This window comes from Corvus hawaiiensis, chromosome 10 (genome assembly GCF_020740725.1).
Source record: "Corvus hawaiiensis isolate bCorHaw1 chromosome 10, bCorHaw1.pri.cur, whole genome shotgun sequence".
Lineage (NCBI taxonomy): Eukaryota > Metazoa > Chordata > Aves > Passeriformes > Corvidae > Corvus > Corvus hawaiiensis.
The window spans coordinates 12,586,825-12,604,441 of NC_063222.1; the positions used below are offsets into that span (position 1 = coordinate 12,586,825).

The 17,617-nt window shown below is 39.4% G+C and overlaps 2 protein-coding genes across 13 annotated transcripts in view; one reads left to right on the plus strand and one right to left on the minus strand.

The window, feature by feature from the left end:
• The window catches only part of DAW1 (dynein assembly factor with WD repeats 1), a 249,458-nt gene that overhangs the window by 42,912 nt on the left and 188,929 nt on the right, over window positions 1-17,617 (plus strand). The gene's annotated exons all lie outside the window — the stretch shown is intronic.
• Window positions 1-17,617, minus strand: part of LOC125331034 (SPHK1 interactor, AKAP domain containing) — a 66,108-nt gene that overhangs the window by 18,876 nt on the left and 29,615 nt on the right. For all 8 annotated transcript variants that reach the window (XM_048314891.1, XM_048314883.1, XM_048314885.1 and 5 more), the window contains one exon: window positions 1,002-1,061. In XM_048314891.1, coding sequence (XP_048170848.1) covers window positions 1,002-1,061 — 60 coding nt within the window. The remainder of the gene's footprint in view (window positions 1-1,001; window positions 1,062-17,617) is intronic.

Consider the following 17,617-nt stretch of genomic DNA (forward strand, 5'->3'; position numbering starts at 1 on the left):
AGATGGCACATTTATTTTTGACAACTGAATTTTCACAGATGCAGAATGCAGAAAACAGCAGAGAAAAACTGTTCCTGCTAATGAATGACTTGCAGGAGGCATCAAGGTCCCAGCACTGGTTGTTCTATGAGCTAAAAGTGTTTTCAGCAAATGAACTGTAATGGTTTAACCAAGGAACTCCCTGGGTACTGTCAGGAGATACTACCTGTGTTTACTCACTACATCTTGCTTCGCTATTGGTGTGTCAAACATGGGCACCAAGCCAGGATGATGAAAAGGAACTGATAAAGGAAGATGTAAGCATAAAACTGACATCAGGCCATATCTTTAGAATGTGACTTCTGCTTTTTTTTTGGAATGGTAATGTGTTTTAAATATCATATCATGATGCAGTTTGTCTCAGCATTTGTATAATAACCAAGGGGGGTTTTTACTTCTTATAAATCCCTTTTTCCCTACCCTCATAACTTTCAGTTAAACAGATAAAACACACCTCTAGTTCTGTTTTATCTAGACCCCCTCTTCAAGACCATATATACCTATGTGGAGTTTGACTAAGACTCAGCTGAACAAGACCTATATGAGTGGAAGATTTTCAAAGGCTTTTTGGCAGTAGGACAGAGAAAGGAATCAGAAACTGGTGGCGGAGCAGGACACCAGAAACTCTGTTTATGTAGTATTATGCCAAATTAAAAAAAAAAGGATGCATGACATGTCCATGTTCACTTCTCTGATAAAAGCAAGAAATCTACTTATATAACTGCTGTGAATTCAGACTGCAACAATCCATTACATATTTATAGGACGGGAATAAGTAATCCTATGTAACATGGTCCAGTGTTGAGACAATTTCAGATTCCTTATGCATTGCTCTCTGTAAGGGTTAAAAATCTAGGATTGGCTTTGATTTGTTCATAGAATTTTCATCTGTATTTTTACTGGAGAGTCCTAGTGTGCCTGACTAGATCCACCGTGCATGTTTTTAAGACCTAAGCAGTTACCTGTTTCACTTGCTCATCGTTGCAATCATCTCTGTTGGCATCTAAATTCACAAAACAAACCTGTAATAAGAGAGAAAAAGAAGCAGCACCTTATAAAGTTGTATTAGAGTGGCAGCAACCCTTTTAAAGTCAGTATGTTTTCATTTTCTAGCCTTGTAGCTGAATCTGTGAAGCCTTTTTCTAATACAAGCAATGTAGAAAGGTTAGCAAAAAAGAACAGTGGAGTAGATGCTAAGAAAGGAGGGAAAACGGAGTAAGAGTCATGACTTTCTCTCTACTGACAATTGGCTTGTCTGATGAATGAGAAAATGTTGCAAATAATCTGTAATACAGAGGATGTTAGTAAAGGTAGAGGAAATGTTGAAAATACTTTTCATTTTCTATCAGATAAATTCTTCATGTCTTGCTTTTCCAATGACTTCTTTCCAGGCACTTGTTGCTAAATGTTTCATAAGTGCAATTTTGAGTTGCTTTTAGAGTTTTTCTGCACACCATGTAAATACTGGAGTATTTTTCTAAGTCTATACAGAAGTTTAAAACTTTATGAAAGTGATTTTTTAGCATTGGTTCGTGAGCCAATATTCAACCAGAAGTTTTCAGCACTGCTAACTGGGCACCAGCACAGGTGTAGAACAGCCTAACTGCCTGGTGAGTACCTGATTCACCAGAAAGTCCTGCTTTTGATGACAAGGGGTTTTGCCCCTTCTTTGATTATTATGAGTTTCAGCAACTATTTAATGGATGTGAGATTGACTTAACCAGAAACTTCAGATCTAAAGACTAGTTAATTTCCGAAGAGTTTTATTTTATTATATGCCTACTTGAAGGCCATTTTCTAATGAGAAAATCCTTCCTCCAGCTCTGAGTTAGAAGCAGGGACTCCAAAGCTAGGCTGACTGTAAAGTTTATGAGAGTTTGGTGCTGTCCTCATTTAAACTAAAACCTAAAAAATAAAAATTCAAGGCTCAGCTAAAGCCTAACACCCGATTCCAAAGAAATTGCAGATCCAAAATTTAACATAAAAGAGCTGAGTGATTTTTTTTTTTTTTTTTTGCTTCTTTTTCAGCGAAGAGGAAACGCTTCTTTCCCTAATTCTATGTAAATATCCCATAGAAAATGAAAATGCTCTAAATTACCCCCTTCACCAACAGTGTGGTGTTAGGCACCCGAGCTCCTGTTGTGTGCCTGCTTTTACACCAAGATAACCCTGGTTTCAGTTGATACATGCACATGCCATATGTACAGATTATGGCCATCTGCAGTAACAGCCAGCACAGCAGATGGAAAGATCCAGCCAGTGCTCCCATTATAAACCAAAAAAACACCCAGGGAAGAAGAAAGCTTTTTTTCCCTTTTAAATAGTTTAATGTCATCTTTACATGAACTCACAAACATATTTTCCAGCCCTTTTACAATTTTAGCAAAAATATTTCTGTGCCTGATAATGACAACAATTAGGATATGCCACTGTCATCTGCTGAACTTGTAAGAAATAGTTATAGGAACTTATAAGCTACAACATAGTAAAAATACCCTCTAGCAACATGGTATGGTGGTTATGTAATGTCCTAAACATGTTACAGTTGATTAGACAAACACTTCTCTTACTTTCTACTGGGTTTTCACATGTAAGCATTTCACATATCAGCAATAGGTAGTTACTAAAAAGCATTAGAAAATTACACTCTTGATTTTCACATGGACTTTCCCACAACAATATGAGATACGAGTTATGAGTCTGCAGGCACATGGAGGTGTGTTTGCTTAAGGGACCAATACCTTGGCAGCAGGGTAGGAGTGTGGGAAGGTGTGGGGCCAGTTTCGAGTCCTCCCCAGCATGGTCACCCCATGCTGAAGGCAGGGCTGTTACTGAGGAGTGTTGTGAAAAAGCTGCACCAGGGGCAGTTGTGTCTTTGGGCCTTCCAGCCAAACACCTGATTCTCTGGTAAACCTCGGTTTGCCCTTTGCTCCATCCATGTTGGGATGATGGCTCATGACTTTGCTGTGATGAACACTGGCACTGCTACCAGTGACAGCGACTGCCATCCTAAAGCAAGGCCCTCTCCACGCAGCCAAAACAATCATCATCTCTGGTTCAGGTGGTGTGCATAGCATATAACTCACTAATGCCTCAGCAGAGGAAGCCTCAGTGTAAGTAGGATTATCTAGTATTTTAAGTCCCATTCTCTTTCTTTCCCTTTTTTTAAAAATTGATTTTCAGAACCTAATGAACTTGCACTATAAAACCTATGGCAGTACTGAATCCAGTTTCCAAATACACCTGTCAAATTCCACTGGCATTGATTTATTACACTGCCAATGCAGTCTTTCAGCATTTTCTGTCCTGTGAGTTTTGCAGTTTTAATTATAGGCAATTTTTGAACAAAAACAGTTTGACAGTGGTGAAAGACACTGAAGAACTCATTTACCCTTTGCTGTGAGCAGGAGCCAGGACTAGATGGGGAGGTACTGTAACCATAAATTAACTCTACATTTCCGTCCTGACATGCTCTGCACTACTGCTTTCTTCTAGGAAGTTCACTGTGAGGGTATTTTTCTTGGAGATCCTTCACCAGTGGTGCTCAAAGAGAAAATGATCTATTATGAAAAAATCTCTCACTGTTTTCTGCTTACGTAATACAAGTTTTAAGCTCTCATTAGCTTGCACTGCTTGATTAACTTCTAGTAATTATCAGGGGCACCTCCATCAAAACAAGGCAAAACAACACTAGAGAAGAATTAATAATCTTTAGGATGGAAATACTGAATAGATTATGAAGAAAGAGGCCAGGTCAGGTCAGGATTTGCTAACCTCAATTTATTTCTGATTTTTTTTTCTTTGTATCAGATGCAGCCTAATTGAGCTGTAATCCAGCCTTCTCCTCATCACAGTATCTTTAAATGTCAGTCCTTTCCCAGCCACTTCTTTACGCTTCACATCCTTGACTTCCCACAAACACCTTTTCAGTTCCAAAGTGTGTCTGCTTTCCACTGACACTGATCTACTGTCTGGAAACCATGCAGAAACTTCAAGATGTTCTCTCTTTTTTTCTGTCTCAGGAAAATACTTATTTAGGAGGGAGAAAACAACAAAATTTAAATGGTGTTGCATAATACAAAAAGGAAACAACCCACCACCCAAGTTCAGGCTTTATACAGTGAGATAGTCACCCACAACTTCCCAGGTAGGTGCTAGTATCTACTTTCTGTTGAGTAGTGTTTCCAAGTTTAGAAATCCCATTTGCTCAAGAGAGAAAAGTGCTGTTGTTTTGGTGAACATGTACTACTGCATTGAAATGCAGAAAAAAGCAGGATGCTACATGTCCCTAAACCATTTAATGCACAGGCACATTGTAAATAGCAACTCTTGCACTATGCAGATTCTTGTACATTAATAGCACAGATATGGGTCTGACCCTCAACCCTCCTCTCATCAAACTCTCCAAGTATTTCTACTAGAATAGTACCAGGCAGGGTATCATCACCAACTTGCTAAGCTCTTGAAGAAGTCTTTACTTTCCAGGATCATATAAAAAGCAAATAGAGAAACTTTGTTTCTGCTTTTTCTTCCCTATTTTGCATGATAATTTCTATGACTGGTAAGAGGTGCATGGGGTAAATTCTCTAGACCAGTGAAGTCCTGAAATCTGCTCTTGAGCTGATGTAGAAATTATGTAGACAACTTCTTAAAAGAACTATATATTAAGAAACTATTTTATAAAGTATTTAAGGATATAATGTACACACAGTATATTTTCCTCACTGACAAATGGCCTCAGGATATAGTTAACCTGGTAAGCAAAGTGAAAGCCACAGTCCTGTGTTCTGTTGTGTGAAGGACTGTGGTCAACACTTGCTTGAAGTGCTGCAGGAGGTGGGCTTTTTTCCCCCCATAAAATCAAACACATTATACCACCCTCCCAAAAAATTTCAATATCTATTTTAAAAGAAAGGAAGTTAAACTGAAGAGACAAGACTCGAAAATGAGAGCTATATACAGATGGCTTGTGCAACCTGAATTTTACCTCATATGCCCACATTTATGCAAGGCAGTATTGCCTGATTCAGTGAACAGGAAGCCTGTAAAATGGGGGAAAATTATGAAGAATCAGAGTACTGCGTATCTGCCATTTTCTAGCATTTAAGCCTATGACTTTGTAACCTAAAGGACACTCCTAAACGCTGTTTCTTAGTTTCTAATCCATCAATTTCTGGATTACAACAACACAGTTATAGACAGTGTCAAAATGGTAGCAGGACTATATCCAGGTGACACAAACTGCTTAATCCCTGTCATTCCCTGTCCTTCCACCACTGTACCCATCCATCTGATCCTCAGCTTTGGCCTAGGGGTCACCAGCAGGCTGAGTTTGGTGCCACACATCTCAGCAGAGGCTAAAGGTCTGTGTATGCATTTGGATTTGCAGCAGAACTGTGTAGAACGCTCCATGTTCTGTGCCGTCGTGGTTGGTATGTCAGGATGTAAAGGCTGTCTAGAAAATGAGCTTACAGAGTCTTTATCTCCCAGGTCTGCGCTGTTCTGCTTTTCCCATCCTCTTCCTGACACATCACTGAGTCAACTCATGCCAGGTGCCAATTCAGACAGCCCAGGAGACAGTCAGAGGAAACAACTGGTTTGGGACTGCTCTGTAATCTGCCCATAAAACTCAATTTCCTACAAACAGAACTGAAAAAGGTAATTAGCCCCAGGAGATACCTCAGGAGAAAGTAGTTCTGAGCAGGCAGTTCCTGGGTGCCAAGTTAAAATATTTTTAATGCCTAAACCTGAGAATGTGCAGGATACATGTTGAACATGAGAAGGTGAGCAACTGCTGAGCCCAGGATTGAAGGTGGTTTTATATAAAAAACCCATTAAAGTGCTGGTAGGAACGCAGTCCTCAAGGACAGAGAACTGCAGCAGTGACTGCAGCTCCACAGCAGGAAAGGCAGGATCAAACTGCGCTGCCCCTCACAGTTAGAGCTTCCACATGCCCTCAGTAGGGATTTTGTTCCCTTTAAATGTTACCATCTGTTGCTAAACAGAACCCAGTGGCAGGAGCAGAAGGCAGCTGTATGTCAGGACAGACAGCTGCGTCCTCTCTGTCCTGGTTTGGGTCACCAGGTATGAAGCTCTCCCAATGCCACTGTTAAATTAACATGCACCTCATTGTGCTTCTTTGCATCGTGCCTTGTTTGTGAGTGACATGCATCTCACACAAATGCAGTGATGTTCTGATTATTATTTACCATTATCCTTTGAAATACTAAAGGCTTGGCGTTTTACTTCCATATTGTTTTCTCTCCATATTTTGGGCAGGTATTGTTTATTCTCAGGATGTGTGTTGCTTCTTATACACTATTGTTCTGAACACTTTATCCCTTTTTAAATGTAGGACTGTGAAGGTGCATTTTGTGAAGAGGGTGACTGAATTTTACATCAACTATGATTGCTATGACAGTTGTTTTAAGGACTTAATGGAATCTTTGATCACAATAATTTCTGTTCTTAGCAAAAACTCTGTGATAGGATGGCAGTTTTGGAATTCTGAGCCTACTCTCATCCTAATTTCATCTCTGCAAAGTAGAAAAACTATACAGTTGCTCTAAACTTCTATTAGACGTAAGTCTGAGTCTCCTGGCTTTACAAAGATTAGATCACTGTAATTTCCCCACAGCACAATAACAGAATAGAGCTGCTCCAAGGCATTGTTCACTGGAATGGTGACTATTTCAGAGAACCTACAGATGCGTGATGGGCTCCCTCAGGAGCTGAAGTCAGCGAAAGCCCGAGGAAAAAATATTGTTTTACCCTGTACTTCTGAGCCAAAGTAAACTGTAACCCACAGAAAATATCAAAGGAGTGGCAACGTGCCAGATGTTGTCCAGAAATTTGCTGTGAGCTTTGTGTCTTTGAAAATGACCAGAATCACTCATATATTTTGACTTATATTAGGACAGCATAAAATGCCTTTTCCAGCAGATTGTATCCATACAGCAGTTTGTGTGACAGGAGCATTTGTTTTGATGGTTAGCAAAATGCTGATCTGCAAAGCTCCCAAACAGAACTTTGCATTTATTTTCACTTGTCTTATTTATGCTAATGTGATGGCTAAATAAAAACTCTTGGACTTCTTGTGATATACAGACATAAATGTGTGTATATATATATTTACTGTCTGTAAGATCCTCTAATCATTGACCTCTCTGTTCTTTAAAATTGAAGTTTCTTAAATCTTGTAATCCCATTAATCCCAATAGAGTTCCAAGTACCTTTTTTTTTTTTAGAAACATAAAAACAAATAGCTATGAAATGATGATTTCTAAATGAATGTTCTAAAATGTCACATAAGATCATCCATTAGCTAATAATTTTGGAGATCCTGGGAATTTTTTTATCATCTAGCCCTGGTAGGACTTGTGTGAAAGAAGGCTGATGGCAAATTTTTTTTGGAAGCTTGTGACTTTGGTCACTTCACCGCAGTTATTTACTAAAAGAAAACTTTCCTAACTGATACTGGAGGCTCGTATGGCTGCAATTCTCAGTATAAATTCTGCAATACAGTTCTGATTCATGTGCTGAAAAGCTGCTGTCAGGTTTTCCCTGTGACTCAGGCTTTGGAGAGTACAAGTCTCCCTACATTGCATCTTCGGACGTTTGGGCTCTTGGGCAAATTCACTGCATTTGATGGGAATCTTGCTGTCAACCACTCTGTGACTGCCCCAATGAATATGCACATGTTGGGTGTAAAACTTCCTTCACAAAAATGACTTTGCACACATCAAGGCCAGGAGCAATATCCAGCCTAATATTTCTACCCTTTGCTTGTCTCTCATTACCATTACAAAGTTAATTTTTTTTTCTCTGTCACCATTTTAATTTATAGACTGGCATCAAAAGGAGTTTTTACTGCAGAATGAATAGAAAGTATAACTGCAAGACTACAGAGTCAATGTACATTTCTGTAAAATCTTATATGCCTGCATTAATCTTTTTTTTAATAGGTCTTATTATGCTTATTTATTTTTTTTCTTTCCATACCATTTAAATGTTAAGTAGAATCTCAGAGGACTAGATAATATGACTGTGACAGTTAACAAATCTGATTTCAAGGCTAGTCCAAATAAAAAAATGATAAATATAAACCAATAAACCATAATTGATACCATAATTTAGCTTTGTTCAAGTTGATCTTGACTTTTTCCATTTCCTGTATTTGAAAATTGTTGGTATGGAAAAATTATGGTTCCATCAGACCCTTGCAGGAGGTGGTATTTTAAAGGAGGATTTTTTCATGAGCAAAATAATAAGTAGTAACTTGAAATCTGTTTGTGGGTTGCTCAGAAGCCAGTCCTGCACCTCATCCTTTTCCTGCATCCTCTGACCTCCTTCTCAGCAGGGCAGGCCTGTTGCTGAAATACAAGCACAGTCTGGAGCAATATGTCAGTGACCAGGCTGCTCCAGAAAGAAAAAGATAAACCTTTATAATACACTACTTTGAAAATTTAGACATTTCCAGGGAAAAGATTTCATAGAAAATGTTCAAACTTCAAATTAACAAAATGCAATGATGCAATAAAATTTTAACTGTTGTGGGTAACTATAGGCCAAACTCAGCAGAAACAGAGGTCAGTCCCAGAAGGTTTTGCTTAAAATGACTGAAACCATCACTGGTTAGGAATAATGTCCCAAATGCACCAAAAAATATAAAATATTCAATGGTTTGGGAAAATAAGCTATTTAACAATGAAACCAAGGTGAAAGACCGACTCCCTGCAGCCCCAAATTCTGATTGTCTTGGCAGTGTCTGCCCAGACTAGTTTTGGCAAGCCAAGAAATATAACTGCCTGCAGTCTACAAAGCCAAACAGATGAATTCTTTTATCCTATAAGCAACTGAAGCGGGAAATTATGATGATATTTGATTTACAGAGAAGAGAACATTGATGATACATTAATAAAGGAACGTTCAGATTTCTGGGACAGTTGAGTATTTGCTTACTGTTTTCTTTAACACACCTAGATACTTTTATTTGGTACAGCATTGCTCTAAACTACTATAAAAATCAATTATTTTTCACAAAGACATTTGTATGTCATGTAGAAGCACAAAATGAGATTAAAGCATTTTAAGTACTTAAATCCATTCTGCTTATCTGTGCACAGCAAACTGTTCTGTGGTGCTCTACAGGATTTTTCAGTACTTGAGAAAGATGAGGAAGTGAATGTGGCTAAGCCTAATTAAAAAATGCAAATAATTTTGCTAAAGATGTCAAGTGAAAATGCTCCATAGCAGTGACTATGAGAGAATGATCAGACTCAAGTTCAACCTGCTCCAGGTCTCTGGGCTGAACGAGCAGGTATTACCAAGGTGTAAGCATGTCGATCAGAGGATAGAAAGAGTCAATTGTGCACTCTGCAGCCACATACAGGCTGTCAGATCAGGTGCTAAAACACCAATATCTGGAACAGTGTATTTGGTTTTGGTTTTTTAAACTGAGCTAGTTCTTTCTTACTTGCCTCTATGACTCTAACAGTGCTTATCACTTCATTATAATATCCAGTATGTTCCCCCCACTATCTTTTTAAATAAAATGTTAGTATGCATAAGAGCTCAGACCACGTATCTCATTTTTGTTCTGTTTTTCACACAGTGGGGCAGGTCTGCTGTGTTTTGCAGTCTCTCAGGCTTAGGTGCCTTTTGTTCTGGACTACAGTGGCAGAAGAAGGAATGGGGAGATGGCATTTTGCAGGGCAGCAGGAAAAACCAGCAGCTCCATGGCTGTCACACCTTACGAAACTCTTCCTGATAAATCTCTACTCAAAGCTTTCTGTGAAGTGATTTCAGGACTGTATCCAGTGGATCAGAAACTGCTGTCTCTAGATTAAAAACAGGCTCCTTTTCTCCTCTGATTATAAAATTCTTTACTAAAAGCAGACCATTCTGTAAATTCTCTCTGCTTTTCAGAGAATGGGGTGAGAATTAAGGAAGGAAGCACACAGGTCTGATGATGGGTTTTGACTGAGCTCAGTCATACAATAAATATGCACCATTATACACTGTAAGAAATTAGGATTGTAAAATCTAACTGTGGATACTGAACAGCAGGAGCAGAGGAATCTTCCAGCTGCTGACGCATTTTGTGAAGTTTTCCTTTCTCATGCTTTAGCTGAGAAACAGTGAAAGACCGTTTTGTAAACTAACTCTCTATCTTGCACCTGCACGGTCTTGTTATGGTACACTAGAGAAAATATTTTGAATGGGTGTTAGAGAACCTCAGCCAATCCTTTTACGGGGTGGCTGGACAAGCGACCAATCATATCATGCTCTCTTACATACAAAAGTATATAACCTAGCTTGTATTTAATAAAATAGTTCTATTTTCTCCTTGCACTTATGTCGTGATTCTGGCCATTTCTTGGTACAACAGTGACATCTAACTGATCTGGATAATTTCCTCAGTTCTTCCTTTTCTTCACCAGGCCCATCCTGGCCCCAGTTCTTCTTCTTGCTTCCTGGGTCATAAAATTAAATTTTTAAACCAAGAGCATCATGTTTTCCCCCCTTGAGAAGGAATGTTTTATCCTTTCTTTCACAGAATTTGCATTCAGCACTCCAAATACCCAGCTACTGGTGACCACTTTTACAAACAACAGAAATTACAGCTTTGTGATGGATATGGTTTGGTGACAGTGATGGTTTCAGTCATTATTAACCAAACCTTTTGGGACTGACCTCTGTTTCTGCTGCAGTAGACTTACACAACATCTGTCTGCTCATGCATGCTGTACAAATTGCAGGGCAACTCTGCCCCAGCTGTTAGACAGGTTATAAATAGGCAGAGCTCTGAAGCAGCAAGATTACTTGAAAAAGAAGGAATAGTACAGGTTCTTGTGCTTATGAATCAGTCTGGAAAACAGCTGGCTGTCTGACTGGCTGTGTGAGTGCTGAGATTAGAAAAGTCTGCTTATCTGTGTATTAACATCTTAAGGTTAACTTTTCAGTAGGTTGAGGTGTAAGCTCTGACTGCTGCTTTCCCCTCAGCAGACTTTAATAAAGTGTGGCTGTGTCTGGTTCCTCCATTGTGTAAGGAAGGTTTGAGTTCACACTCTTACAATTTCCCAGCTGCATTTTTATTCATGCAACCTGTAGGAACTCTAGCTCTGGAACCTCTGGCCTATTGTCAGATTAGACAGATATCATCCAGTAAGGTTAAAAGTGACTATTTCACTTGAGCCTGGAATTATTTCTGTTGGCAAACAGGTAATCAGAAACTCTAATTATGCATTTTTACTGAGGCTGTAATGCTAGGTACTCTCTTGATTCTTAAAAAAAAAAAATTAATCTAACTAGTTAAAATCTAATTCAACTAGTTTGTCCAACTATTTTTATTCACACAAACCCACAGCTGCTTTGGGACAATGTTTTGCCTAATTACATGTATTTTTGGACAGATTTAGGTCTTTCCCCAGCTGAGGTCTTCTTTTACTGAGTTCCAGAATCCAATATGAAATAGTAAAGCTAAATAATTTCCTCTCACAGAGTCCTTCAAGTACTTCAAGGGAAATAAAAAAAAAAAGGGTGCAGGGTGGATGTGTGGATCTGGAAGGACTTAGCTCACTCAACCAAACTTTAAGAAGCAAATTGGGAAGTTCTTTAAACTACTCATAGTAAATAAAGTGATTTCAACTGGGAAAACTAATTTTGGTGGATTTGATACTAATTTTTTCCATATACTTAGAAAAAATGACCTAAAAAATGCGACTACCAACATTTGCATACTGTCAGTTAAAAAGAGCATGGAGTATCTCAGTCAAACATCTGCTGCAGTCTAGAGAATGTGGCCATCACATCAGAATTACTGAATCCATCCCTGTGTGTCGGGCAGAAGTACCTGTACTTCTGCACACTCATCCACTCTCAGAAGCTCTGCATTCTGAGAGCCAGAACCGCAGAGCTGCTGAAATCAGAGATGTTTTTCTTCTAAATTACATGGCAGCTGACAGAAATAAAGATCTGTCCATGAGTCAGTTGGATTATTAGCTTTATCATTACCATTTCTGAACTCTGCAATTTGAAAAACTTAGTTGTTTGTTCCACATACTTAGTTGCATACGCGCTTGGAGAAAAAAATACCTGAGTAACACTTCTGAGGGGTTTAGAACAAAAGCCTGGAATAAACTAAGAATCTCCTAGCTTTCAATTTCTTGTATCTGAAATAGTAAAGCTGGGAATTAGAAAGGTTATCTGGTCTGAACTTCTTTCCCTAGATAAGCTTCTACCTTGAAGAAAGCAGACAACATCTGCTTTCTTCATGGCCATCTTAAATCCGTAGGTCCAGACTCATATCACAGAAAGGAGTCTGGGAACTCCTATAGTGATGATTAAAGCCAGGGTTTCTGTAGTTCCCAGTCTCTTTGCAGAGGACAAAAGAGATGAGAAACCTTGGCATCTACTTGATGATTGGATTGGATCTTTTTGGAAAAGGAGCTGGAAATCTCAGCCTGAGATTTCCTGCAATAATGTAAGGAGTGGTGGTTTTGGTCATTTCAGTGACACTGAAATGTGTGGTGTGATTTGTCTGTTCTCTAACTTACGGATGTTGTGTGGACAGCTGTAGCACATCTTTCAGCTCACAGGGCATGTGGACACACCCTTTGTCTACACAAGGTCCTGAGACAAGCTCTCTGGATAAGAGAATACCTGTGGCAAAATACTCAGCTGCAGTTAGGTGCAACCTACAGTGGAAGCTAAGGTTCCATGCTAAGAGCACAAAGCTGTGCAGAACTTCCACCCTGGTATGTTCAAGTTCTCACACTATCATGGGGCTTCTGTGTTTCTCTGTGTGATAAACAACTGCTCGTTTCACTCAGGACGAGCTCTGTTGCCACAGCCAGCAGCAGCCTCAGCTGGAGCAGAGGCAATTAGACACCCTGCCTGAGGGCACACAGTTCCTGCACCCACTCACAGACTTCTCACCTATTTAAAGATATAACTGTGCAGTCACATACAGACACTAATTAAGAGGAAATGAGGATTATCTCAAGCAGGAATGTGCACACGTAGCTTTCTTTAGCATACGGTTTCATAATGCCCAACATGGCATCTTCATTCATCTTCCTTCTGGTTTTATAGCAGGCTTTAAAAGGCCTTCATGCAGGGCAGTGAGGCTTGTGACACCTTCATTACAAAGCATGTAATGGAAAAGACACTTTCCTGTGATTTCTGGGAAAGAGAGATCTCAAACATTAACAAACTACTAGCTGAAATGTGTGGGTTTCAGGTAATATTCTTCAGTGCGTTCCTTCAGAGTCTTCTCCCACCTTTTTTTTTATCATTACTATTATTTTGCCTCCTATTACTCCACTTCGGAGTAGTTTTGGGAAGCAGGCAGGATTTTGTTTCATGCCTTGCTACTGAATTGGTGTGCTGTCTCGGGATGGAAGAATGAAATTGGGTAATTTCCAAGTGACTCCTTGAGCATAAGATAAATATCTACTGAAGAAGTATATATAGTGTATATAGGATATAGTGCTTTAAGGATTGACATCTTTTTGTGAAGATCTGCAATATTATAAGAAATAAGGAAACTGAAAATTACCAGTTGTTGCTTTTCTGTTGCAGGTATTTGTTTTTAGATGACAATTTCCTTTCCTCCACTGAACAAATTCTGGTAACTTATTTTCACTGCCACTGGCTCTCATCACTTCTTTTTGGAGTTATTAGCAGTTATCACTAATATGCAGAGTGCAAATTTTTAGTAGATAGGAGACTGGGAATGGTATAAGAGATGTAGCTCTCTCCTCCGTGCACAGTAAAATCTGACCTTTTATATTTAAATGGTTAAAAAGGGTCTTGAGCTGGAATATGCCTCATATGAGGTGTTTGAAGTAGCCTGATAGTGACTCAGAATTAAAAAAAAATCTGGAAGACAGATCTAATCATCCACTAGCATTTGGATGCAATGCTTGTCTCGCATTAATTTCCATGCTTGCCAAAATGATTCTGGCAGAGGAACCAGCTGTGAAATGTAGAAATTAAAATATTAGTTTGGAAGTACTAGATATGCCCTGTAGCTGCTTGCAAAAGGATTTACATGAATGAAAATGTGAGGCAGCAGTATTATACAGGTAGGAGGATTTCTGTCCCCCCTTTTCTCCTTGTCCCCTCTGCTTTATATGCTGAGCATGATGTCACATCTATGGAATATCCTTTGGGCCAGCTGGGGTCTGCTGTGCCAGGTTGCTGTGCACCCTAGTGAAATCACTGGTGGGTATAGTACAAGGGAAAAAGCCTTGATTCTGTGCAAGCCCTGCTCAGGAATAGTAAAAGCATCTCTGTTGCAGTCACATCTCTATATTATCAACTTTGTGTTCAGCACAAATCCAGAACACAGCCCCACACCGGCCACTGTGAAGAAAATTACCTCCAGCCCAGCACACAGTGGTAACCTCGGAGTATGAAGCAGCTCAGGCACATCTTCTGCACTACAAATAACTCAAAAGGCTTCATGACAGGTATCCCTCAGTGGTATACAGTGTTACCTTCCTTATCTCACCAAAGTCAGATCAGGCTACCATCAGAAAATCCATTTGTGTCAAAGCGGGACCATGTCATTCTACTGACAGTTTCTCTGCCCAAGATTACAACAGAATGCAAGGCAGGTTGGGGAAACATCAGCTTGAAATCAATTTAAGCCTTCCTTCTGTTGTGTGGTCCTTTGCATGATTAGAGAGAGGCAATTTCCATCTCTAGCTGTGAGTGGAGGAAGTATTTTTCCTATTCTTACCCTATATTTTCATTGGGACAGCCACAAAAGCCACATTACTCCTTTCAGTTTTCACGTAAAAATCTCTCCTGTGAGCTGCCCAGCTGCTATCTAACATGAGATGAGGTTTCCAAACACTCTTCTTGCAGGCCCTAATGGAGTGTTTCCAAAAGCAGACAACTCAGTGCATCTGCTGTGAGTCACTCAAGTTCACCTAAACAAGGTCCTGACATCAATTTCCCTTGTCTCCCCAGCCCAGCCACAATTCCCTTTTTAGGTACACCTTGTATGTTGTCGGAAGGATGTGTCATACTGCTCTCCTTCCAGCATTTTTACAGTAATGTGTCTGAAATTTAGTCCAAATTATTCTTCAGAAGGTGTTTATCTTAAATGACTTGGTAGATTTATGGTTCTTGATATTTTAGAGACTATCCCTATTTTAATGACCGGACTGCTTTAATGAATCTTCCTGAGTTATCTCTTCATAATCCATTGCTTCAAAACCAGCTGTGAATGTTTTCTTCCTATTAAAGCTTATTCCTTTGGGTTTGATGTAATTAATTGCCACTTATGACTTAGAGAAAATATTTCCAATAAATATTTATGCCACAGGCACCATCTACTCTCTCCAGTGCCCTGTATACTTGATGTTTAAAAAATTTCTGTGAACCTCAGCCTGCAATTCATGTTAGAGGGAGCCTGTGGTTATAACAGCAGCAGCAGTCACAGATGTCCACTCTGGAGGTAGCACAAGAATCCCATTTCTTGATAAAGCATGTCATGGAGGCACTGAGAATATGACAGAGTGGAATGCTGGAGAGGTTACAGCTGCAATGCCATGCTCGATCCTCCCAGTGTTTATTTGTAGCTTTGTCAGAGTAAGGTTAAGCATCTGCTTCTCTTAAGCACAGAGAGAAAACCACGGCAGTATGAGACTCTCACAGAAGCAAGAAGATAGCAGATCTAGACAGAAGATTAAAGAGTGTCTCAAGTCTGAAGTGACAGGAAAGAGAAGAAAATCCATTGTCAATCTTTCCCACTCTGAAATTCATGAGGCAGGTTTTGACTGCTGTATGATAAACGTGTGGCACTGAAAATGTGGAAATACAACCCTTTAAGGGCATATTTAAATTCTGTCTTAACATTAGCTCATATGTGAAGATATCTTTTTCAGAGCCAAGTATGTACAAGAGCAGAAAGTGAACCATATTTTACAGATTATTTAAGTAATTCTTTCTGTGGTCTTTTCAACAAGTGCTCAGTCTGCCTGCACTGGGCTCCATAAAGCAGAGAGCAACTGGTGAAGAGGAGGGTTTTTATTTCCCTGTGCAAGCCAGAGAGGGGCTCTCTGGAAGGTACAATTCCTTACCACAGCAGCATGAACACCCACACATGCCTTAGAAAGGACTACAACTCAACGCCACAATTTAGCCTGCCGCTGTTGATTCCTGCACCTTGTCAGGATGTAATTAAGGTATCGTCAAACTGAATAGGAAGATGAGACTTAAACCTAAAAATATCTCCAGTAATTATGGTTTAGATCTGGAAAGCAATGGATGGATTTTGATTTCTGAAAGAGACAATGCTGTTCCTGAAGATGGTTGAGTAATTATGGAGCGAAAGGTAAAATAAACACCCTTGTAATTCCCCGTCTGTGACATAGTGCTGAGGTGTGCAAGCAATCTCATGAGGGAGGGAAAAGGTCTTAGTACGTAGGTCTGGTGATTTTAGAAAGAAAAACAGGGCTTTGTTATGTTTGCTAGCAAATGTAAAACTTCATTCAAACACAATAAAACAAAGCACTTGTTTCAGCTGTGCACGGTCACTATTCAAGAACACGCATGGCTTTGTTTTAAAAAAAGCCAACAAACAAACATCTCCTCCTTTGGGATTCAAGATTGCACTTCTGAATTGGCCTGTGTAAAGAGATTTGTTGACTACTACCAGTCCTGGGAATAATCCTTTTTTCTGAGCTCCTGTAAGACTACACCTTCACTCAGAGGGCATGCTCTCATTCTTTGGACACTCTGAAGAACGTATTGGATACAGGGACCCTTCCTAAGGGATAGAAAACGTCCCTGACACGGTGTCTGCACTATTGTGAGAAAGTTATCTGGAAGTAATCTAGTTCCAAAGACTGATGTAAAAGATGAATCTGTATATTTGTACCTAAACATCCAAAGATATGTAGTGCCTTATCTTGAAAAAGACTTGGGTGAAGAAAAGAATGAAAACCACTCATAATCTACTTTAATTCAAGTGAAAGCTGCTGTCCTTTTTTCCCTCAAAATACACCTTGCCAAGGATTTTTCCTTTCTGCATATGTTATCATGCAGTTTGAATTAATTTGTGGGAACTGTTTCCTGGATGTTTTTGTTCCATCCCTTGAGTGAGAACTGGCATTTATCTGACAATATGGTGAGATGATTCAAGGAAGAATTGGCTAGAAAAACTAATTGCTTAATTTCATAGTTACTTTTCTCTCTGAATTGATTTACTGCACATTTGTACAAATGCCAGGGCAGTAAATGAAGCAGGAGCTGGAGGAGGAGGTGAGATCACAGAAGTTCTGATTTGACCAGCTCAAATTAGTACATAATAGAATCCTTAACCTCCTCCTGAAGATGTTTAAAAGCTTGATGGCTAAACTGCAATGAAAGTGATAATGCTGAAATACCTGCTTAGGACAGCAAAGCCATGCAGTTGCAAGGCAAGCAGCCAGTTCTGAAAATCCAGCTATTATGATAGCAAAATTACGTTCTTCACTATGTCAGTTAACAGAGAGATCACAGACAATGTGATCCATCATAACATCACCTATTTGCTTTGGTAACAAGCTGGTTTCTCTCT